The following is a 26,439-nucleotide window of genomic DNA, read 5'->3' as shown; positions in this document are numbered from 1 at the left end:
ACATTTAGGAGGTTGAATTCTTTTACATGAGTAATGTAAGCATTATAAGGCATATTTCTTCAAAAGGCTGAGCTACTTTCCTGCCTTTGAAGCAAGAGACGATAAGGAAAATACTTAGTAGGTATATGCATTTAATAGGAAATGTCAATGAAGAATTAGAAGAGCAGCTATCAGCTGAGTTTACTTGATGTAAGAAGAAACCATGATATTGTTTTTCCATTGCCATTTTAGTCTCAAAAAAAATTAGTTTTTTAGGAAAAACTTTTCCAGATGTTCAGTAAATAAATGAAAATTGGATCACAGGAGTCAGCTTAAGGAAGACTTTTTAAGTTTTAGTAAATCTGGTGTATGAAGTTTATAAACACTAATTTTAAATTTTATGCCATACTGAAACAACTAAATGGACAATAAAGAAGGAAGCACAGGTTGTTCTTGATGGTGCTGAAAATTCTGAGTGTCGACCTGTTGGTCGACACTCAGAATTTTTGGCACAATCTTGGCGCACACCTTGTGCATGGCCAAATCCTGTGAAATAATGCGTTGGACGTTGGATGCAGACAGACCCAACTGGTCTGCAATTTCTTCACTGGTTAAGCGTCGGTCTGTGTTCAGCAGTGTCCTCACTCTGTCCACATTCGTGTCGGTTCTTGCCGTTGACGGCCGTCCGGAGCGATGGTCGTCTTCAACGAGCTCCCTACCCTGTTTAAACAACTTGTGCCACTCAAATACTGTGGAACGGCTTAAGGCAGTGTCCCCATAAGCCTGCTTAATCATATCGAGGGTCTCAGTTGCCGTCTTCCCGAGTTTCGCACAAAACTTCACGGAATAACGTTGCTCTAAATTCAGATTCATTTTTATTTTCGACGCGGACAAAAAACTTGCTTCACTAAAAACGGTGTCCTCACTCAACGACAGCCCGCAGGCGACTGAGGTTGGTGTCGGTCTGTTGCTAAGAGCCCCCTCCACCTTACCCTGCCAGGCAGACCCCCCTCCAACACTCCGTTCACACCAGAGAAAATCAGTCCTACCACTTTTGGGTGCGACCCTGTAAGACGAAGTTGAAGGAAAATACAAGAAAATAGGAAAGTACTAACAAAAATTGGTCAAGAATACAAAAATGTTTTACCCCACTTCAGAGCTAGTGCAAGTGCTCCTACATATTTAAGCTATACTAATAATTTATTTACCACAATTGATTCCTTCCAGCCAAAGAAAAAGTACACCTCGGTTTGTGTATTTCTTTGAAGAACTATTTGATACATTTAATTCTCTGATTAGAGTTACATTACCTTAACACATTGAAACCCTCTTCTCCTCTTTTATAGAGCATAAAAGAAAGTGTAAACATATAATTGTAAAGGAGTTTACAATTTGTTGATGCTCTGAAACTCTGCTCTGTCTTTACATTTCTATTTAGCATAGTGCTAATTCTCTCAAATGTTAACTCAATGCTGCATTCTTCTTGTAAATAAGGACATAACATTTTCCAGATTTGCCAAACTTGAATTTTATTGACCAATTTCTGAAAGGATTGTTCAACATACCTTTACTCATCAAGGATGAGTAAAACAATGGTAAATGCTGATGATCCTTCTCAAAGTAGTACCCATTAGATGCAATGCACCTGTCCAATCTTTTTTTACATGCTTTCTAGACACCCTGGCAGTCAATTTTTGATAAGCCCTCCAAAAGCACCTTACCAGCCTTCATCACTGCTTCCAATAATGAAAGGTGCTTCGTAACACATTAGAGAGCCTGAAAAATTTACATGGGGCTTGGTCTGTACTATAGGAATGATGACGGAAATACTTCACATTAATTTTTATGAGGTACTCTGCAACAAATATGAAATCTACAACTGTTCATTATCGTGGTACATCGTATACAGCCTGTTGCTCTGAAATGCAGCCTTTTAGAATTGATGTAGCCTTGGAGAAATTTCAGCATATCCCTCCAGTATGCTTCATTTACAATTATGTGAGACGGTATGACATGCTGACACACTATTCCCTCAACTCTGAAGAATAATAACACCACAACTTTCACAGCACTCTGGTATTTTTCGTTATTGGTGATTACAGAAACTTCCACACACGGCTTTGCTGTTTGCTTTCAGGACCCAAAATGATGTAGCCACACTTCATCTGTCAGATAAACTTCGAAAGAAACATTTTCCTGTTTCCTTAACTTCAACTGAAAACAAAACTGCATGCACAAATCCTGGTTTTTCAGGTATAAGGAGCCTCAGAATCCATGATGCACAAACACTATTCAATCAAAACTTCTCCGTTGTGGTAGCACACAATGAATGTTTATTGAAAATATTTTGTCACACTGTCAGTAGCCGTGTTACTGTTAACTTCCATTAAATCAGTGACTGGAGTTCCGGGTCCACCTTCATTTGACATTGATCATTTCTCTCTTAAAACATTTAAAACCATATTATAGCGGTACAATAGCGAAGAAGAGACTCTCCATTTCTCCTGAAGCATTACATAGGCCTCAAATGATGATTTGATCAGGCAAAATGCAAAATATCAATACAGCATTGCATGTTACCTCCATCACTGCCATTGCTGAACTGAACACATTTTAACTTGCTACAGCTATTGACAAAATATTGAAGTAAGGTGCATATACCATAAACGTGGTCTGTGCAATAAATGAGCTAACTGGTGCAATCTGGCGGCCATGACGTGGACGATAGCCCCACCCACTAGTGTTGCTAGTTGCCTGAGACCCAATGAGCCATCTGTGATTGGTGGATCGTCGAGCTGTGCACATGGTGCCAGTTTTGTTAATTTCTGTTGTCTTTGTTTTCACTGTTTGTCGAAAATGGAAATTGACGAAATCATGGAGCAACGAATCAACGTCAAGTTTTTTTTGGTGAAGTGCGGTAAAAGTTATCAAGAAATTACTGAGATGTTGACAGCAGTTTACGGTGATAATGCTCTGAAGAAAACATACATTTTCAAGAGGATTAAGCATTTTAAAGATGGCCCACGGATGATGCAAGGCTGGGATGACCTTCAACCACCTGTGTTGACGACAACATTGATCATGTGTGGCCCCTTGTCCTTACCAATCATCGAAAAACTGTCCGAATGATAGCTGATGAACTGAATTTAGTAAAATCAACAGTGCACACTATTTTAACGGAACATGATGGATTGATCCTTCACCATGACAATGCACCTGCACATTCAGCATTGATTGCTCACCAGTTTCTGGAAAAAAATTCATTCACCATCCTTGATCATCCTCCTTATTTGCCAGATCTCACCCCGTGACTTTTTCTTATTCCCAAAATGCAAAAATTTGATGAGGGAACATCACTGGGAAGATGTGGACACAATAAATCAAGAAACGACTAGAAAACTAAAAAGCCTAACTGCCTAGGACTTCCAAAGGCGCTTTAAATAGTGGATAAGAAGATGGAATAAGTGCATGGCAACGAATGGAAAGTACTTTGAAGGGGACAAAATCAATGTAGACTAAATTTTGCAAAATAAAGTTTTTATGGCCTCAGTTCGCATATTTATTGGACAGATCTCGTACACATTATACATTGAACTAACAATATCATAAAAATTGAATTTTTGCACAACACTTGCAAATTAGGCAAATAAAAATTTTATGTTCACTCTTTATTTTACAGCCATAGCACGTAATTTCGTTACTATTATACCCATAGTTTCATACATCACACTTTGATGTCAAGTGTTACCCAAATGCTACGAAATATTTCAAGCCTTTTGTTATGGCAACTGAACAAAAAAATTTCAAAAGGTTGATTATCTGTTTCCTTATTAAATAACTGAATTATCATTCTGAATTCCAATAAAATTACATCATATGTATGATACATCTGTCAGTACAATTATAACATAACAGATCACAAACAAAATCAATACAATCACACAAAATGTATACAGTGAAACCTCATAGTAATGTATAATCCATTCTGCGATCTTTCTCATTAAGCGAAACACTGGTTTAGTGAGACAACGTTTTGCATGTCAATGTATGTAAAATACAGTAATGCATTCATGCCAAAAAAAAATAAATTAAATAAAAGGTCTATTCAAAGAAAATTATGTATACATTGTTTAAGATCGTGGTTCACCTTCACCTTTTCATTCTAATACATTATTCCTGTATCGTGGAATGAAGCAAACAAGAATGTGAACTCAATTTCTAAAAGCAAAAAAATCGAAATAAATTCCTATTTAATAGAAAGATGTCTACAGACATTTCTTTCTGCCGACACTTAAAAATTTGGTGAAAATGCGATTCAGAATGATCATTAAATAAATTTATGGCACACATTACCAATGCCTTATTAGGGCAATACGTCACACGCATGGTACAATGCAGAAGTATTCTGTGACCTCCACATCTCATTTAGCCTGTTATTTTGGACACATCTTAAAGGCTTGTGGAGATTCTGAATGGTAAACATGCAGGGGTTTGATTTTCAAATCGCTGCTTGCATTTGTGCAAAATAGCAGCATGAGACTGCCTTTTATTATCTTGTGGTAGGGCAATGCATTCTCTTGTACTGTTACGTGCACAAATATAGGTTTGCTTTGGCATCTTCTTACCAAAGAGAACCGTCTCATCACAATTGACTATATGCTTTGGCAGTCAACCCTCAGAATTTACGAGTTTTTTTAAAGTCACCGATGAAGTTCTCTGGGGCTTTGATCAGCCATGATCACTTTGGGGTCAATTTTATAATTATGAACAAAATATTATTATACTTTGCACAAAAAATCACTAAAAATATTTTTGAACACAAGAAAATTTGTGATCACTAGCTATGCTAAGATACTAGCGGAATGAGTACTGGTGACAAACTGCAGTGCTGCAAACTGCACAATTAATCTGGTAATTCCCTTCTCCTCATCACTTCTTATGCATATAACTCACTGTGCAAGGTGCTCATTAAGCGAGGTTCCACTGCATTATTGATGGTGTCACTGCCATCAAACCAAAAGTTGGTTTGATAGGTGAGAGTAGAGTGGGCCCAATACTAAGCCAAACGGCATGTGAAATTCACATTTATGAACCACATCGGGGGCCTATTCTTTTCCCTGTTCTGCCTATGGTTTCTCAGGAAGATCTGACACCAAAATAATCACACAGCTTGAGTGAAGCTGGTGGTGCCCGCAAGACATCCCTGGGAAACGAACCCAGCACTTCCACTCAGAAGCCTAACACTCCACTGGACTACGAACTTCACCAATAATAATAATATATATAATAACATAATGATATACATAATGACGTAATATACATAATAATTTTTATATTCAACATCGAAGAGCTTTCACCACTGTAAATGTTGGCAGGGAAAAAAAAAGAAAAAAAAAAGACTCAAATTAGAATTATGTCAAAAAAATAAACTTCAATTAAAACAAATAGAAAGCTGTCGAATCCAAGCCGATTAAAGAGAAACTAGTTACTCATGCAATAACAGTCACATCTATGCAACTAATCAAATGCTCAAAGAATAGTAGATTAATCACAGGGTGAAGAAACAGGAAAAACAATAAAAGCAGAGTTTAAGGACTCCAGCAGTTTGGCTTAGAAAACCGTACCACAGACCTCTACGAGCAAACAATAGAGTCGTTAATCTTATTGTCCATATTACCCAGAATGCTTTCCATTTCATGGTATTGCGCTGATGCATGTCATACACTGAGGTGAGAGAATAATTTATTTCAGTATTAGGTGTAATCAATGCAACGCAGGCATGCCTTGTAATATACTCTCTGCAGTATGCTTCCATATGGGACCAAACTATGTACTTATCATTCCAATAAAGTACACTATTGAATATTATATATTAAACTCTCCATTTTCCATACTAATGACTGGTTAAGGGTGCACAGGTAACCAGAAAACAAGGTTGATTAGGCTCTTTTTGGGTCCATTTCCCCGTAGTGCACCACCAAAATAAATTAACTCCCTAAGAAAATACCACCAGCATTTAATGAATAGATACATAAGGATTGCTACAAAAGGATTCTATGATGGAAAAGGATCCAGCAGGGCTGTCCTGGCAGCACTGAAATGCACAAAAACCCCAATGGGTAGCACGGAGCCGGGCATGACACACTGAATTAACTGGGATGTAAGGAAAATCAAAAAAAAAAACAACAAAAGTTACCTCAAAGAACATTGGTTGCTGTCAGCAGTAAATTAAAACGGTAGGGTGACTAGTCTCCGTAAAAGGAATTCAATTATTATTAAATTTAATAAAACTATATACGACTTAGTTATTATTGCAGTTTCTTTGTTAGCCAACTATCACTTTTGTCTTTTGGTGTTTTCCAGTTTTTTCCCACATCACTCCTAATTTTCATACGAAAACCATACTTTGGAAATGACAAGTTTCACCGTCCTGCACCATTGAGTCCAATAGAGTGTCTATGCTGTTGAGAATGGGAAAAAACCCTCACCTTGGTGGTGACATTTGCAATGCATGCAACCTTGCCTCTTCTTTCACCAGCTAGAGACAGTACATTAGTACTCCACTCCACTTAGCATAAAAAATGAGTAACTTTGTACTCTTCTCATGTGTTAAGGGATATCCCACTACACATCCCTCCACCATCACTGCCGTACAAAAACCTGACAGCCGATTAATGATCAGCAGCCCACATACTCAAATGGATAATCGGGAGTTTATTGTATAAGATTTCTAGGCAATGACCTACTTAGTTTTTTATAAATTTCTAAGAACTTTACATAATGCAAACATGGACTTGCAAGATCAAATAATGACGTTTCAGGTATAACATGGTGGAAATCCTTCATGATGAAAGAAGACACTTTGCTTTTCCACACAAGGTATATTTCCTATTATGACCTAGGTATCGTTACTTCATAACATCTTCAGGATCATGTCCTGAAGAATGTACGCTGTCACGAAACCTAGGTCTTAATAAAAAATATACTCTACATGGAAAAGCAAAACCTTTCATAGACTCATAACATTACATACAACATGCAATAATCACAATTGGGCTAAAAATAAAAAAGTCTTCAGTTAATAGTTGCAAAAATCATGCCAGACAAATGCAATAGACATGTGGTGACCAATACAGGGAAATGTGATTTTATATTCAAGTTCATAATAATATTCCCTGAACGTGTATAGTTCCGTCAGGGAAACCAGTTTGTGTGAATGATATGGATAACATCTCAAACAAGACAACAAAAATATAAGTTCTATAACAATAAGTCCACATGCCCACAAAATATATCTGAAGAATGGCCCCATTAGAGGTGTGTAGAAATTATGGTTCTAATGGTTAAAAGTAATCCTCGTGAATGCCAGTAGTGAGGCTTTCGGTTGGAAATCCAAGCCACTGGGTAAGATTGCACTATTCCAGTGCTTTAACAGACTTATAAACAGAAACTTCAAATAACTCTGGTGGCACCTAACCTGTAGTGTATCGGTAAACCTGGGAGCAGTAGTGACAACAGTGACAAGAACTGAAAAACCCTGATATAGGTATTAAAAGGCAGTCCTCGGGGGAAAATATAACAGAACATATTTTGCAGTCACACCTGGTGTCTAATTCATTTGCTATTTTAATAGCATATGACTTCTTAATTATGCTTTCTGCCACATAATTTATCTAATACCATGTCCACTGAGAGCATAGAAATTGTTTTTATACTGCTTCTCAGGAATATCATCAGAGCATTTTAATCATATAGGGTTAGTGTTTGGTCATGAAGCAGCTATTTGCCAACATATAAATTTCATATAGTATAAATTATATACGTACCTATTTTGTGTCTGAGGTCTCCTACTATACCGCAAACTTGCCGACTTCATGTTCAAAGTCAACCTCTCGGTCATTACTGGATTTGCTCTCAGTTCTCTACTAGTTGTTGTTTTAGCCTAAACAACAGTAAACCAAAAATACTCTTGTAACACCAATCATCACTTCCAATCCCTGTTACAGATTCCTTAAATAAGAAAGTTGAAAATTCTCCAAATTTAAGTATCAATACCAGCCAAATAGAAGGCAAGAGTTGAACCCAACCGAAGTTTTAAGTTTTTAACATTCTGTGATAGTAGCATATTTTAGATCATATATGCTGGTATTTTGCAAGTTAATGGAATACAAAAAGGCAAACAGTATGGCAGGATATTAGATGTTGCATTTGGCCATACACAAGAAATTACTGATTTAATATTTTTTTTACATTTAACACGAATTCTCAGTTCATCATATATCGTTCCATTCATAATTTAGCATCAGATCCTTTAAAATATTTAAAATTTGGTACTTACATAATACCAATTGAGATACATATTTAACAGTAATAACCAAGGCCTTATGCAATGCCAAAAAATGAGTTTTTTTTGGTAATTAATGACAACCAACTAAGTGCCAGCAATTTTACCTATGAATCATGAAATTTTAGCTGAAGAAATAATGTTCTTCGGGACCATTTTGAGAGCGGGTCTCTGTTTTTTAAATACACCAAATTTTTCTGACAGCAAACTTCGCTCTAAACAATGAAACTTTAAAATAGTACATAGTTTTAAAACTTAACTAAATGATTACCAAATAATTATAAGCAAGGGGATCGGTTTTGAGTAATTATAGTAACTAGCAGTATGGATATGATAAGAGGCTTGAAGTGAGATTAAAGTCCTTCAATTGTAAGGCTACATTGCTCCGCAACTCCATGTTGGAATGAAGGCTGTTAATGGAAATGATAGCTTTTCATATGACACAGTCGTGATGTTTTCAAAGGAGTTATCAGAGTGGCCACATATCCTCTATAGACAATCCTAGAAAATGAAGACTAACACTCATGTACAATGCTGCCACAGTGAAAAAAGACGACTTTATCCTATTCGATCAAAGAACAACTATCAAAATATTGATGAATGAGACTGATCTTAGTTGAGGCAGGGTGTGGAAAATTGTTCATGAAGAACTGCACATGTCAAAGGTATCAGCACCTCAAGTTCCATGATTACTGACTCCTTTTCAAAAGCAAACATAGCCCGATTTGTTCGGAGTTGGATGGGAGATGGGGAGTTGAGAGATGGAAGCAGGAGGGGAAGAGAGATGTTGAATCTTTTGGGAGCAAGACAAAGAGGATTTTTTTGGTCGTCTGGTGAAGTTGGATGAATCTTGGATTGGACAGTGTACCTGATCACTCATTTCAAAGTGTGATTGAGGAATCAAAGTGTTGCTACTTTGAAATTTTGCCATATCCATCCTATTCGGCCAATCTTGCCCCAAGTGACCTTTTCTTATTTCCAGAACTCAAAATACCATTTAGACCACCGACATAGATTTGACGATACAAATGACATCATTCAAGATGTGGAACAATAGCTTTTGATGGAATCTGCTTATCTCTACAATGATGCGCTTTGATAGATGCAGATAGAAATGTACGAGTATAACTCTGGAAAGTGATTATGAAGAGGAGTATTAAGAAAAAAATAAAAATTAAGTTTCTACCTTCATTATTTTTTAGTAATAATTAAAAATTTACAATACCCCTGAGTTGGATGCCTTTATTTACTTAAGTAAGACCCTCAATTATGAAATTAAATGTAAATCCTCATGGCATGCAATAAGACCACATTTTAAACTTTTATTCATACGCTCAATATGAATTATTTTCTACAAGTAATATTCTAATGATATGGCAAAATATGGCTCTAAAAGACAGTGCAAAATATTCTCAACTACATAATACGGAGAACATGAAATATTTATTGATTGAACCTATTTGGCTTCAAAGCTTTCTGTAATGAACTCAAAACTTATAGTCCTGCTATTTAACTACACTAAAAAATGTTCAATTCATTTCAGCTTTATATTATTACTCTATCAATACATTTTTAATCTTATTCAGTGTTCAATTATCCTTGTTCGGCTCATGCTACTGCTATTTCTAGGATCTCTTACCAAAATCATATGAAGTGGCATACAAGCAATATTGTGTTAATTAGGTGGTCATTTTACATGACATGAATGAGTAATTACCTTCTCCACCTTTGCCATGAACTTTGAGATGAGATCTGGACAATTAAGATTCTCCTCAGGTTCCCAAGTGTCGTCCTTTGCAGTAAATCCCTTCCAACGTATAAGAAATTCTCGAGCTCCACCTTTCTTGAATCTTACTTCAATAACCTTTTCAACCTGTGAAAATAAAAACTCATTAACTAATAACAATAATTGTACACTTCATACTTTTATAATCAAGCACATAGTTGGTGGTCAAATATGACATTCAAGACCCCTCAAAATGCACCACTTAAACAAAAGTGCATATCAAGATACTGTTGTCATAACCCATTTTGAATCTTTTCGTATAATAGTTTAACAAAGCAGTTACACTCTGGTATTGTGTATTTGTTGTTTAATGAGTATCATATTATCTATTGGAAGAGTAGCTGGAGATGAATGAGAAAACCATCGTCCATTCAAATAACTATGTATATGCATGAAGGTTGCATGGAGTAATGGAATAATTTCATTTCAATAAACAAGGTGATGACTGGCCACTTGGTGCAACAAATGCCATTTAGCAACATCCATTTCTTTAAGGAATGGCTGCCTATCATTTGGAATCATATCTGGCAGAATTCAAAATGTGATAGCATATTGAAAATAAGGACTTGTTTGAGTCAACATCACAGATAGACAAGATTTTCTGGTATTCCAAGTCTCAGCTGATTAGGACTGTGTTAGCCATTAAAATCAAAATGGGACACTTAAAAAAAAAAACCTCAAATCAATAGTTGTTCCAGGTAATATTGCATGGCGTAACGGGTGATATGTCAGTTGCAAAACATTCATTTATAGTTTAACAGATTACCGCATAAAAATGAATCCTTTTACGCAACAATTCAATACAACATCCTTTTACATTCACATTATAAGAAAAAAAAGCATTAAAAATTTGGTAAACACTTTCCTCCAATATGATGAACTGTGATTGGGCTGATAATCCACAAAAGAAAAACCAGTGACACCAAATGATCCTCAACCAAAGACAACCGGGTGAAACTACGTCAATATTCTATGGCATTACAAATATGTGCTTTTGATTTTTTTTGATAGGCCTCTAGCCAAATTTCACATCATCCATTAAATTTTTTGGCAATGCTAAGTTTTTAAAAGAGATTTTGCAGAAAAAGTAAACCATGACAACGACTAATCTATAAATAACAGATCAGATAAAAACACGGACTTGCCTCGTATTCCTCTGTATCTCCCTCCACTTTTATTGGCTTTGGCAAATTCCTCCTCTCCTTTTCTCGTCGCAAGAAGTCTTGCAGTATTTCTGGACAGCTTAGCTTATTTTCACTAATCCAGCAATCCTCATCACTTGAAAATCCCTTCCAGTGCACTTTATATCGCCTCCTATTCTTCATCGTTCTCACAGCCAAAATTGACTCCACCTAAAACAAACGATAATATCCTGGTCTTTGTTTTGGAACTAGAGAAAGAAAGTTCTCACCCAATTTATTCAACAGAAAATGAATGGAATACATTTAGTCTACACTTAGCAATTGTTTTGATGAGCTAAAACAATGTGAAATTTAGCAAAAAGAAAGAATTAACACTTTGGATGTAGCTTATACAATATAGCAGGATTACACTGCATTGCATTGATGCAAATATTAGTTGACATAAAATGTGACCTCTCAAATGTGTCACTAGCAACTTGCTTTTTTCAAATTCAATAATAAGGGTGAGTGAGCAAGGAACTTCATTTTTTATTTGAACCCATCCATTAAATCAATGAAAGTAAAAAAAACTGCAAACAAGCTGTCAATGGTACCAAGCAGAAGCTATTCTCCATTCCATAATATTGCTCATTATGATAAATTATACACAATTTATATCAATTGACAGTTTTTAAAAAACATTCATTTTTATCAACACATTCAAATACTTGTTCACTTCTGACACTAATGAGATTTGACAATTTTGAAATTTCAAATCACAGGATAAATCTAGTCCAGTACACCAAGACAACACTTGATATATTATTAATTAAAACACAAATATCTTGCCAGGTATTACGAGGTTAAAATTGGTTTTGATTCTTCCACAATGTTAAGCTAAAATACTATGAGCAATCATAATGAAAGCAACCACAGACAATGTTACCAATACAACCATTATTAGAGTTTATAGGCAAAATATAGTTTGTATTTCTAATCTTTGAGGTCTGAGCTGATTTCACATAAATACCCAAAACAAATGAGTACAATGGAACCTCATACAACGAGCATATCTCGTTCTGTTATCTTTCTTAGAAAACGAAGCACCCATTTAGTGAAAAACCTTTGGCACATAAACTAATGTAAAATATGATAATGCATTCTATGCCTAAAAAATATATATTATGCCCAAGGTTTATTCAAAGAAAACTTTGCATACATTGCTTAAGATCGTGGATCATGTTTATCTTTTCATCAATTTAAGAATTAAGCAACTGAGAATTCAAACTCAATGTGTATAAACTAAAAAGAATCTAAATAAACAGTTTATTATTCATGACATGCACCTGATTCCTTTTTACTAGAAAGCTGTCCATAGACAGTTGTATTTGCCAATGCTCCAAAATTTTGTGGAAATGTGTCTCAGAATTAGCATGAAATAAATTTCTGGCACTCATCGCCACTCCCCTAATAGGTTGATGCCTCACACGCATGGTACGTTGCAAGTTTCCAGCGACCTACACATAAAATTTGGCCCACTGTTTTGTACTTAACACTTCTTGAAGGCTGACAGAGATTTTGGACATGAAACAAGCGGGAGTTTAATTGTCACATTGCCACTTGCATTTGTGCAAAATAGCAGTATGAGATTGCCTTAAATTGACTTGTGGTCAGGAAATGCATTCTCTTCTACTGTTACTGAAGAGACCCATCTCATCACACTTAAATCAAATGGGGCAGGTAACCATCTGAATCTACAAGCTTTGAAGTCAACAATGAGGTTCTCTGGTACTTTGACTCAAGAGCTTGCTGCTTCAACATGCCTCACAAAGCCATGGGTGCCACTTCTTCCCTTAAAATTCTGCAACTACACATGGCTGCCCTTAAAGACTTCTCTGACCATTGATGATCTTGGCATCTTCTTAACAAGATCAGCAAAAATCACTTTCACCTTCTCACAAATTTTATTCTCATTAATAGCATCATATTGCAATTTCTTTTAGTTTACCCTTATGAGAAACAACCTGTCAACATCTTTGAGAATATGTAACCAATGCGTAGGTATTCTTGTCACTTTCTTTTTGAATGATCTGTCTCATTAATCTTGTTCTTGAAGAAAACGCAAATTGTTCATGCCGAACAATTGTAAGTGTGTGCTAGATCAGCCACGCTCAAACCTTGTTCCTGCTTTTCAATGTTTTTACTTTTCACATCAACAGCTATTTTTATTCTCTTGTGGCTGTCTTCTCACACGTTTTTCTTCGGGCACATTTTTAAAAATAAGCTTAAAGTATTATTAAACTTGGCCCATAAAATCACCAATTATACATACTTATACTTCTGAACACAAGTTTAAAAAAATGCAATCACTAGTGACACTAAGATGCTAGCAGAATGAGGGCTTCAGGGAATTTCCCTTTCTTTGTCAATTTTTAGGCGAAAAGTTGTTTTTGTTAAGGAAGCCATTTTATGAATGGATAGTTTTACTCGCTATGTGCATTAATCGTTAAGCGAGGTTCTCATTAAGTGAGGTTCCACTGCACATACTCAGCTAAATTATCCTTTTTATACACCCAGCCACCCCAGAGGAGTGAATGTGGGTTCTCATTTCCACGAGACACTAATTGCAGAAAGGATGTATCCTTTTTATATCTCTCTTGAGTAAAAAGTCTAGCAATCAAAACTAATTTTGCCTTACCTCATATTCCCTACCAGACTTGGCACGTGGCTTTCTCGCTGATTCTACAACTGGATTTCTTACTTTGGGGACAACTTCTTCTTCATCACTCTCATTTATCTCCGTATTAGTCTCATTCAATGAACTTTTGAATGCTTCAATTAAGTCTGGGTCCAAATCATCTGGAGACTCCCAAGTATCTTCACTTGCGGAGAAATTCCTCCACCGAACCTTATATTGCACTTTTTTGCGTTGAATTCTTGAATCAACCACCATTTCAGCCTTTTAAAAAGTAACATGAGAAAGGATTAATAATTTTCACATGCTCTTGATTGCTGTCTACACAATATCATTCATTTTTTGTGAAAAATCATGAACTTGAACAGATAATCATTATTTCAAGACAATAATCAACTGAAATTTCATGAATTAATTAAGTTTTTCACTGATATTTTCCAGCTTTCAGCCCATAGGAAATAAATCCTTGATGTACAGTAGAATCTTAACAGAGTTAATATTGGAGCATATTAGAGCTTCAATGCCCCAATTCAAAGGAGATTAGAAAAAAATGACTAGGAGATGGCAGAAAGAGGACTCCCCAAAATGGCATTTAGTTATATTCATAATTTTATATTGTAACCCCTAGTTACCTATCACAGGTGATCTTAAGGGTTGCCAAATAGTAGCAAAACAACTGGTAAGAATTGCTATCAACCATTACAGTAGAAAATGTCTTCACTCAAAAAATTTTGCAGTCAGTGAACATTAAACTTAGACATTTTTGCAATTATGCCAGAAAAATACTAATGAAAACTATATATTTAACAATCCATTGCTTGAGTAAATAAGGATAAAAATTGGACCTGAAATTTCTCTTATTTGGTTCCCAAGTCAACAATTTGCAGTAAGCAGACATTTATTTTTAATCTCTGTACATCTCTCTTCATTGGTCATACCTGTGTTAAGTTTGGTGCTGTCATTTCTTTTAAAAAGGAAAATAATAGCATGCAGTCACTGTTAAGATATATCCATGAGTGCCAAATATGCCAAAGGGTGGTACTAAGGCTTCAGAAAACCTGCAGAAGTGGAGGTTCTGCCTACCCTGCAAGTCAAGCAACCTTTCCACAAGAAGTGATGACATCCCTGTTACACCTGGAGCTGTGACAGATTTCCATAAAACTAATTAGAAAATCTCCAGGACACCTTGGAGGTGCTGTCCTACCAGCGCTGTACAAGGGGCAATTTGTCCAAAATGAAGGGTGTCATCTCTACCCCGCAGGAACTACTTAACACATCAGAGAACTAGGTACAATCACTATTACTACTTGACAATACTAATTAGACAGATTTTCCATGATTGTTTCTGAAAACCAGTTGCTAAAAAAGTGAATAATTAAAATTGAGTCTAATATTATTGTTTTTGAAAAGTAAGTCAAGAAATTCCTATGCAATTTAAGGAATACTTAACAATTATGAAGTACTGGAGGTTCTAGTGCACTCGTCTCTACAATATGAGCAGAGATGACAACTACTATTCTATTGACCCCAGCCCGGTGAGAATTCTTATAATTCAAACTCAAACAAATGCACCTCAATGCGTTCAGACTGTTAATAGAACTGGGTTAAACTGGACTGGGTTAAACTAACTGGGTTGAATAGGACATGAGTACATGTCATATTGGTTGGGAGGACCTCGTCTCTTATCCAATTTACATAAATTAACATACTTCATGCTCCTCATTTGGAACCTTTTATATTAGTGGCCATGAAATGAAATAAAAGCTGGTTAAATAAGCAGGAATGCATGGTAAAAGGATTAATATTAGGGTAGAGCATGATTGAAAAAATTAATCACACAATGTTTTCATGACTACGACAATGTGAAATAGGGTATACTACCTTGATCAAAAATTTCCCGGAATTTATTCAGAAAATTAAAAATACAAGTTTATTCATCTAAATCTATATTGTCCCCTTCAAAGTAATCCCCATCGACTGCAACACACTTATGCCAGCGCTTGATCCAATCCTCGAAACATTTTTTATATTCGGTTTTCGGTATGTCCATCAGTGCTTCCTGCGATTTTTCCATTACTTCCTCTCGGCTGCTAAAACGCGTTCCCCGTAATGGTTTTTTAACTCGATTGAACAGAAAGAAGTCACAGGGAGCCAAATCAGGTGAATTCGGTGGCTGTTGGATGGTATTTGTTGCATTTTTCGTCAAAAAATTACGAATAATGATAGCACTGTGCTACGGTGCGTTATCATGGTGCAAAATCCACGAGTTTTCTGCCCACATTTCTGGTCTCTTTCGGCGAATTGCTTCACGCAAACGTCTCATAACGCCCAAATAATACTCTTTGTTTACTGTCTGGCCTTCTGGCAAAAATTCATGATGCACTACACCGTTGTAATCCATGAAAACCGTCAGCATTGCCTTCTTTTTTGACTGAAAACGACGTGGTTTTTTTGGTCTCGGCTCATTTGGTGAACGCCATTCACTTGCCTGATGTCTGGATTGCGTGTCGTACTCATAAACCCACGTCTCGTCTCCAGTAATGATCCTTTTGATGAATGTGGGATTGGATTCAGCCTCGCAAATCATGTCTTTTGCGACGTCAACACGGTCTCTTTTTTGCATGAAATTGAGGTCTTTTGGCACCAACTTTGCTGCTACACGACGGAAACCCAAATCATTAACCACAATGTCTTGGGCGGATCCATAGGCAATGTTCAAGTCCTCCGCTATTTCTCTGATGGTTAATTTACGGTTATTGACCAACATTTCTTTTACTTTATCAATTTTTTCACCGACTTTCGATGTCGATGGTCTGCCACTGCGTTCATCATCTTCGATTGACTCACGACCACTTCTGAACCGCTCGTGCCACTGGTAAACGACCGTTTTTTTTAGAGAATCGTTGCCGAAACACTTTTCCAACATTTCCAACGTCCGTGCGCCACTAAATCCGTTTTTTACGCAAAATTTAATACAAGTTCGTTGTTGCAAATTTAAATCCATTTCTGAAATTGTAAAAAATCGCCAACATACACAGAGATAGATGTACTCTTGGCTACGTAACTTTTGCAAATGTCAAGTTATGACACTAAGATTTAAAGGGAATATCAACAACAGATGTACCAATTTAACAAAAAAAACAGAACTCAAATCGGAACGATGGGAGCGGCACACGGTGGTTATTCCGGGAACTTTTTGATCAAGGTAGTATGTACATCCCGTTCCACTACCTAAAACATACTTGTTTGCATCCCTGTCAGGTAACATGTGCTGTGGTTTACTTAAAATTTCCCAAACAACTTGTGTTAAACAATATTCCAGGTTTATCCTGTTAAACAGAAATGTTTGGAGCCCAAAAAATTATGAACTTAACTTTTTTTGCTTGATCTTTACATTCTCATCATATATTTCAGAATATCACTGTATTAAAAGTCGAAAACTTTCTTTTGCTTTCTTCATTTCCATTGACTGTATAAAGAGTATGCTCTTGTTAATTTCAGCATCAATTTTATAATTAATCTTAACAGATGCTTCCATTCATATTTAAAGGGAAGAGTTGGAATAAAATTCCCTTTGTTCGTCTACAGCAAAAACGTTCCCTGTATTCATTCCTCACATACTTTCACTTTTTATCCATGAATTGATGCATTAAAGTCAGAAAAATAAATTTAATATTTAACATGTTTACACAGCCTCTATTTGCACATATCGATGATTTCAGATGCCATTAAAAAAAATCGCTCCTTTCATATAATTGAACTCTGAAACTGCTTTATTTTTCTACCTCTTCACTAGGTTTATTTCCTTTACTTTAATTGCTAAGTTGCACATTTTTGTTTGTACCAGAAAAAAAATCCTTAATCATCAATAGCAGGATTTGGAAAGATCAAAGACTCTACACTCTGGACTTACCCTATGGTCCCTTAGCATTACAATACGTCCATAAGCAGGCAGTAACCAAATTTGGGAAATACTTTAATTCATACTAAATACCAGCAATGAGAGCAGGCAAGGAAGAATTTCTGCTGTCCTGACCATAAGTCCACTACTCCCATTGAATGTGGCAAACAATACTCCAGGCTAATGGTATAGTGACTTTTCAGAAATTTAATTCCTACTCACCTCATCCTTATTTTTACCTTTCTTTCATTTCTGCATATTGATGCAAAACCCTAAATGGATAATCTTGATATTATAGCTGGCCAAATAAATATCTTTTGTAGCTCTATTTTTCTGCAAGTTAAATTCTATTACACATAAAATATGTGAAACTCAACAATGGCTGCTCCTATACAGGAAACTACTGAAAATCCGTAAGATACCAGACCCATGCTAACCAGCACTGGAGGCTTGAAAATTTACTTTATGTACCTAAGTAGACAATAGAAGGGAATGGGAGAATGTAAACTAAGAATTCCATTAAAGAGGAGTACCAAGAATGGAATAATAAACCGAGGCAGGTAGGCTAATAGAGCAAAAGAAGTGTGGTAGAAGATGCAGTTTGAGGATATGGAATGTTTACTATGAAAGGTTGAAATGGGAGCACTGCACAGGAAAGTGAGGAGAATGTCTAGAATTAAGAAGGGAAGATGCATGTGAACAATCAAAGGCAAGTAGGGACAAATTATTAAATGAACAAGGAAAGACTCAAGGGGGAGGGATGGAAAGAATATATATCAGAACAATATGGAAAACACATTAGAGCAGCAAGCTTAGACATAGTTCAAAAAGTGTTGCGAATTTTGAATTTTTTGGGTTACGTATATTTGATTTGCAATTTTTTTGTGGCGTTATGTTGGTACTTATATCTCTCACTTATGCCGAAAGGTTCGGCCATTTTTAACGTTCAGTTAATTTTTGACAGCTGTTTTGCTTGGACGTGCTTCGGCTTCTCTTCGATTTTTGCCTGCTCCAAAAAATGGACCAAAGAATCTGCATAAAATTTTGTGTGAAAAACTAAATTAAGTGCACGGATGCATTCCGAATGTTGACTGTGGCATATGGAGAAGCTACCTTGGACCAAAGCAACATTTATCGGAGGTACAAAATGTTCTCTGAGGGCTGAGAAGATGTGAACGAAGAAGAGCGTGCCGGACACCCGAGCACGTCAACAACAGATGAAAACATTGATGAAATGAAGAAAATAGTACTGGCCAATCATTCAATCACCGTTAGAGAAGTTGCTGAGGACCTAAACGTATCGATTGGCTCGTGCCATTTGATTTTTACCAATGATTTGGGCATGACACCAGTCGCCATAAAATTCGTACTGAAATTGCTCAATTTCAACCAAAAACAGCAACACTATGAAAAGATTGATAATGAGGCTTTGGACTCTTGCCCTCGACGACCCAAATTTGCTCCAGAGGGTCATAACTGGCAATGAATCATGGGTTTATGGTTATGATATGGAAACTAAAGCTAAATCATCCCAATAGAAGCTGCAGCATGAGCCAAGACCGAAAAAAGCACGCCAAGTTCGGTCAAACTTGAAAGCTTTGCTTAGAGTTTTCTTTGATTGCAGGGGCGTGGAGCATCATGAGTTCTTGTCACAGGGTAAACGGCAAATAAGGAATATTACCTGCAAGTTATGTGCAATTTGCTCAAAGCAATCTTCCACAAACACCCGGATTTGTGGAAGAACAAATATGGGCTTTTGCACCATGACAACGCCCCTGCTCACACATCAAAACTTGTGCGCAAATTTTTGGCCAAAAGCAACACTCCAATGATACCACAGCCACCGTATTCCCCAGATCTGGCCCACAGTGAATTTTTCTTGTTCCCGAAACTGAAGAGGCCCATGAAAGGACAAAGCAACGCTACGATAGACGAGATAAAAACTGCATTGAATGAGGAGCTGAACAAGATCACAAAATATGATTTTTTGAAGTGCTTCGAGGATTGGAAGTAACGTTGGCACAATTGTATATTATCTAATGGTGATTACTTTGAATGGGACAAAATAGATATTCATGAATAAATAAATCATTTTCGAAAAAACACAAAAGTCGGGATACTTTTTGAACAAACCTCGTAGAAGAGTAAATGAGGTAGATGAGGATAGCTTAGATCAAGGAATACTTTGTGATGAGATGGTAATGGAATTGAATCCAATAAGGCCACAGAGTAGAAAATATTTCTGTGGAAATACTTTAAGTTTTAGAAAAACATAGGATAAAAAGTTCTTGTAGAATACTTTCATAAGGGGGACTTCGGCCAAAAATATTTGGTGGATAGGTGTTATTTCCCACTCCAAAAGTAGGGAAAAGTGGCCATATTTAAGGACTAAATTACAATAAGTGTGATCTTGCACACATCTGAAGAGGTAATCAGGGTCATTAATAAGAGAATGGAGAGAAGGGCAAATGATTACTAAGTGGATGATCAGTTTGGGTTTAGAAAGGCGAGAGGCATGAATGATGCCGCAGCAGTAATGAAGTCACTAATAAACAGGAATATAGAATACAATCAGAAAATATTGGTCTGTTTTCTAGATTTTCAAGAATGCATTTGATCGAGAACATTGGGCACATTTAATGAATGTATTGTAGAAAATAGGAATACTGGGTGTGGTCCGAAAAATTCAATTTGTAAATCCTACCATTATACCACAAGTAGAGGTTCATGATTGGTGCCCAAATGGGCTTGATGTATGTACTGCAGTCATAACCTCAAAATGGTCACAATGCTGAGAACATCTATGGAGTACAACCAAAGAGCCCGAAATCGTTTGAAAGTGAACGCACTGCAACAGCAATTGTGGTTTTTCGGGTACCTGAGATTGATAGTATATGATTTCGGAGCAAAGCATAATGAGTCAGAAAAGTCAGATGAAGGTTTTGCAACACCGGTGAGGAAAACTCACTCAAAGGAGCACATTGCCAGGGTGATGCCATGCCACCACATTTCTTTAAAAAAAAGAAAAATATCAACAAAGGAATTTATTTGCGTGTTCTGACAAATGTAAGGAAGCCATGAATGGAAACTGCATCAAATGGAAGGCCATACGTTTTCCAGCAAAGAACCCATAGGAGTCATTTTCTGCAAAATTGGTAATCTGACAATATGCTGTGGTCTGGTAAGTATTCTGGCCTCCCAACAACCCAGATTTAAATTCATTGAACTACTGTATGTGGAGCAACGGTTACCAACAAGTCCAGACATCCAAACCTTATGTCATTGAGAGCTATTATTGAAACAAAATTTGCTGATATGAACCATGGCACATTAAAATGCACCTGCAAACACTTCAGACCACAAAAGGAGGCTGTCATTCAAGAAAGTGGGGATAAACTGAATAAATTTATAGTTAATGATCATACAATCAATTTAGTACAAAAATACTTGCAAGCATTTTCATTTTTGTAATAAAAAATGCTTGGAAAAATTGTTTCATTTGTCCTGATTTTTGCAGTGAACCCTGTACAATGGTGGGACAGGAGACATCTACAACCTGTACATGTCACAGACTGCTCAGGCACAAGTGACGGATGGAGAGAGGGTAAGTGTCCATTATCACCCATGCTTATTAACGTATATGTGGAGGAAATGATTAGGGAGGCATGGGAAGAGCTGGAGATAGGAACAAGATTTGGTGGGGAATTCACAAAATGAGAATTGTGGCTAATCAAGCTATAGTTAGCCAGTCAGTGATGGGTTACAATCACTGCGAGTTAAAAAATCATTGATAAGTTTGGAATGAATAAATGTAAACAAAATTAAGGTCACGAAAGGTCGATAAAAGAGGATGGACAAACTTAAACTTTAAATAGAGGACAAAATAAAGTAGTTGGAACAGCTTAGCTTTATTGGATGTGTTTGGCAACAATATGCTCAAAGAAGCAGGGACATGGAAGCATTGAGAGGTTAAGAAGCTTTCATGAGGTAGAAATTGATGATTGGGACATTAAAGTTAAGATTTAAAGAAAAAAATTTGATATGAAGCTTGAGTTTGTAAGATACAGAAACATGGTCGCTGAAGCAAAATGATAGTCAAAGATTTGAAGCTTTTGAAATGTTGGTTTGGCGGAGGATGGAAAAGGTGAACTGGACAGAAAGAAAACAAATGAGGATGTAATAGACATAGTGGGGGAGGAAAGACTGCGGCTGGGAGAATTAAAAAGGAGGCAGGAAAGATGGATACAGAGTATGCTTTGATCGGAGATGGTATACGAAAATGTTTGAAGGAACAAAACTATGCAAGGAAGGAAGTTGTAGGAAAAGAATTGGCAAGTTGAATATTACATTGGGAGGAATGCAGTAAGCAGAATGAAAGATTTCATTGCAGTGTTGAATGTAAGTTGTCATTTGTTAGGAGAGGCAAGGAAATGTATTATTGTACCATTGTATGGACTGTATCCACTTAAAACCATCTTAATCCATAGAATACTAATAGTAATGATAGTGTGTGCAACACAAAGATGGACTCCCTAATCTCCTAAACCATTATTAACAATTCTTTTACTATTTTATCAACCAAAATCCAGATTAAATGAGGAATTCATTTAGAAAAAATTATTATATACACACCAAACATTACAATTAATTTTAAAAAACTAATTTTAAGGACCCATAACGAAGGAAAAATGTATTTTACAGAGGCCATGAACTTTGATTCATCAACAGATTCCACAGTATTAATTCTCTTTAGCAGTTCACTAATGCATCATACCAAAAATTGCACCCTTCTAGTTTTGACAGATTCATGGCAACGAACTGCAAAATATGTGAAGTCATAAGCCATCAAATACCTTATCCTCACAGGAAGTGAGCAGGTTTTGGGATCATGCAGGTCTAAAACCACCTCTCAACTACTTAATACATTTTTTTGGTCCCATTGCTGTTTTCTGAAAAATTTGCTCTGAATGCTTACATTTTTGATACAATAATTTCTGATATTGAGGCGGCAATAAATGTGCTTACACACAATTATATCAGAAAGAAAAAAATATCTATTCAACGATAGTGGGCAATAAAAACCTATGCACCAAATATTATTTTTTTAAATCCCCATTTATATATAAATTTTTCGTATCACATTACGTGCCTTAATACATTAAAAATAGAGCCCTGACGAGGCATTCAAAAGAAAGAATAAGGAGTGATATTCTACAGCCTATCATAAGTTTAAAATGAACTTCAAATATAAAAATAAAAACTGAAAAAATTATTGCAACTTGCTGATTATTATTCCCCCGGAAAAAGAAAATTTGAACGAAATTATTTCGTGTGTTTTTTCCGGCAATATCTTCTCCAGAGCCCTTTCGCAAGAATGATGCGATACCAATGATCTTTAATGTAACTTCATTTCACCCAATCGGGAAAATTGCTGACAAATGTCGGTATACCGTACGTGTATTATTTTCAATTTGTAGCGATAGTCTCATTTATGGGTCATCATCTTCCATTATATTTTCAAAAATAGGTAAATTGAAGTTTTATGCACGCATACATGTATTTCACATTAAATAAACAAGCAATTAGTGAAGACCGTTTCCCATGATGAAGATAAATGTGCTAGGGAATCCGATCTGGCATTTCCGGATATAAATATTTATCGGTACGGGTACGAAAAATTTACAAATAAAATACAACTATTTCATTCAACGTAAGGCTGCAAGCAAAATAAATTACATTGGTACAATGGCAAATCAAGAAAAGCAAACTTGAGTCGCAGAGAGGAGTAATACCGCCAATTACAGAATCCGCAAATAAACAACCACAAGCAGTGGATAAACCGATCAACTCCAACTTGCTAAATCGACGAAATTCTGAATAATGCTGCCGCTATTATAACAACACAGACAAATATAAAGGGATGGTGTACGTTGACTAACAGGTCGGTTAATATATTCCCAAAATATATAAAGCCGGGTTTACCTCTCTGCACATTTGGTCATCATCTTTATCCTCTTGCTTTGTCCTTTTGCTGGATGTGTGGCTACTTTCTGCCTCCGAATTAATCCTACTCTTCCTAGTCTTGGATCCTCTCGGTGTACTTTCTGCGGCAATGGCGTTTGTGTCGGTTGTATCTCCATTTTCCTGTTTTACTTCAGAATTCGTTTCTGAATTTTTCCTCTTATTCTTCGTTAGTCTTCTCATTATTCTTAGGAGTGACAACGTCGTTTACAATACTGTGCTATGAAGTTAAAACCAATTAAGTAACCAAACAGATAAACTAGTGTATACAACGCCAACTCCGATAAACTGACGCTACCAGCCACCAATCAAATTTCGTCTTGTACGCTTGTGGAACTTGCACTGGTGTAAACGCTTATATCATCACGCCCTCGCGCACTGTTGAATAATATGGGTACGGGTTGTTAATCAGAGAGCTCCGCCGTGGCGTGGGAATTTAAATCGTGTAAAATATAATTTCAATTATGAAAACAATATCGCTAAAACAATCTGGAACTATGGAGACTCACCAAAAATTAACTGGATAACTCAGTATGGACAATTCTATTAATGTCATGGGGAAATCATTGTTATGGTTGACCGTCTTAATAATTGAAAATTCCAGACTTCACAACATCAAATTCCTTGAAAATGATAATACCTCTCAAGATGTAATCTTAATTGTAAGGGTGACGAAAGAAACAAATGTTTTAATCATATATGATTAAACTTAATAATGATAATTACTTATTAAGGTCAAATTTATGTTCAAAGAGTGGAAAAAAATGGCCAAGCAAATTCTTTTGATTACAATATTAAGAATATTTACACGAGTAGTCCTTCAACGCAAGTAAGATAGTTCCCTACTTAAATTAATATCAAGTAATTAAAATAATATTTTCCAAGACACATTTAATAATAATATTTATTATCGTGTCTATCAATAATATATGACTGCACCAACTTAAAAATGTGGCATTTTTGGGCTAATTAAAGACCTTTGACATTGAGATTCTGAATTGTTCACAGTTTTATTTCCTCCATAACTATCAAATTTGAGAAAATCCCTTGATATTTAAAAAAAATGAAAATCTATTATTATTAAACTATTATTTAATGTGAATGAAAATAGTACTGGATTAAATAAAAAGCAACAGTTGAGAATTGAGACGGGAATTTAGGAAAATGAATACTTGAAAGAGTGAAATACTTCTGTACTAACATAGGGTATGTTGTATTTTGTAGCTACTAAGGAAAATGTGCATGGAAAGAAATTTCTTTTTATGTAGATTTGTGAAGCTAGTGATAAAAATTTGTGACGTATATTATTGATTATTATTAGTAAAAGACTGAACCGAGTGCATGAAAAACCGCATAAGGCACAAATAAAAAGTTCACTTCATGTGTAGAAATAGTAATACTCTGGCTGATTTAAGGTAGTTTGGAAATACAGACAGTAATTTCTCAGCCATAAGTAAATTTGAGCATTAGAAGTGAAGATGGATGAATGGATATGTCTTATTATTGAGAAGCATAACATTACAGAAATGAATAGCAACTGGTACATCTCTGTTTGAGTGAACTTCTAGGTTTTTGTGAAAAGGAGTTTATGAAAATGTTGAAGAAGTTGCTGGAAATGCTGTTTTGTCCATACTTGTCATTGTGTAGATATGCAGAGTAAATTAGTTATGGGAAAAGGCTCAAGGTAGATGTGTGTCAGGATGATAATCAAGCCAGATTTGTGAGACACCTTCAGTATGGAATTGGGCCAGAAAACAGTCACTCATGAATGCATTAAAACTACATTAATCAACACAAAACGGGCATTAAAAGTGCATGAAATAGAAGGAAAAATTTCAAAAAAATGATGCTAGTGGTTATGAACTATGTTGGCAAAAGTGTATTTCTAATATTTAATGAGTTGAGAAACTGTATCAGAATTTTGAGAACAGTGCATGGAAATTGATGTAGACTGGATTAAAAAAAGAGAAGTCAATTAATTCTTATACCAGTTTTATTAAAATCTCTTGTGATCAATGCCTGGCAAGTTTTTACCAAGATTACCTTTATTATTGCATTTATTTGTAAAACTTTAAAATTTCCCTTTGTCGTAGTTTTTGAGTTAAAAGACACATCAACATTGTGCTGTTAGCACCTGATTTTCCTACGAGTATTCTCAAAAGTCAGTCAACTCAACCAATTAATTGTTGGGAAATTATAATAAAATAGTATTTATTTGTCCAAGAATCTTGCTACAAATTGTGTTCAAACAAATTTGTACAATTTTACGTTACATTAAATCACGGTGCATTTACAAGACCTTGATCTGAATAATAAATTGTATGCCAGAGAAATTCTTTAAGTTTTACCTTAAATAGAGCCAAACTATTTGTTTTAATGGTTTTGGTAAGCATGTATGTGTGTGTGTGTATATATATATATATATATATATATATATATATATATATATATATATATATATATATATATATATATATATATATATATGTATATATATATATATATATATATATATATATATATATATATATATATATATATATATATATATATATATATTTCTGATTTTGACCTTTTAGTTCTAATGTAATT

General features: G+C 35.6%; 1 protein-coding gene across 1 annotated transcript in view; it reads right to left on the bottom strand.

Annotated features, from left to right (window-relative positions):
* LOC139696654 (chromodomain-helicase-DNA-binding protein 2-like) overlaps positions 1-24,155 on the bottom strand; it is a 32,768-nt gene extending 8,613 nt beyond the window's left edge. The window contains exons 1-5 of the mRNA XM_071595468.1: positions 23,809-24,155; positions 13,929-14,189; positions 11,255-11,461; positions 10,041-10,196; positions 7,806-7,921 (exon numbers count right to left, since the gene is read on the bottom strand). Coding sequence (XP_071451569.1) covers positions 7,806-7,921; positions 10,041-10,196; positions 11,255-11,461; positions 13,929-14,189; positions 23,809-24,030 — 962 coding nt within the window. The 5' untranslated portion in view covers positions 24,031-24,155. The remainder of the gene's footprint in view (positions 1-7,805; positions 7,922-10,040; positions 10,197-11,254; positions 11,462-13,928; positions 14,190-23,808) is intronic.
* Between the last annotated feature and the right edge of the window lie 2,284 nt (positions 24,156-26,439).

This window comes from Hetaerina americana, unplaced genomic scaffold, assembly GCF_022747635.1.
Source record: "Hetaerina americana unplaced genomic scaffold, ioHetAmer1.1.p SCAF_7, whole genome shotgun sequence".
Classification (NCBI taxonomy): Eukaryota; Metazoa; Arthropoda; class Insecta; order Odonata; family Calopterygidae; genus Hetaerina; species Hetaerina americana.
Note: the sequence above shows the minus strand (reverse complement) of the source record. Positions and strands in the feature narration are given on the sequence as shown.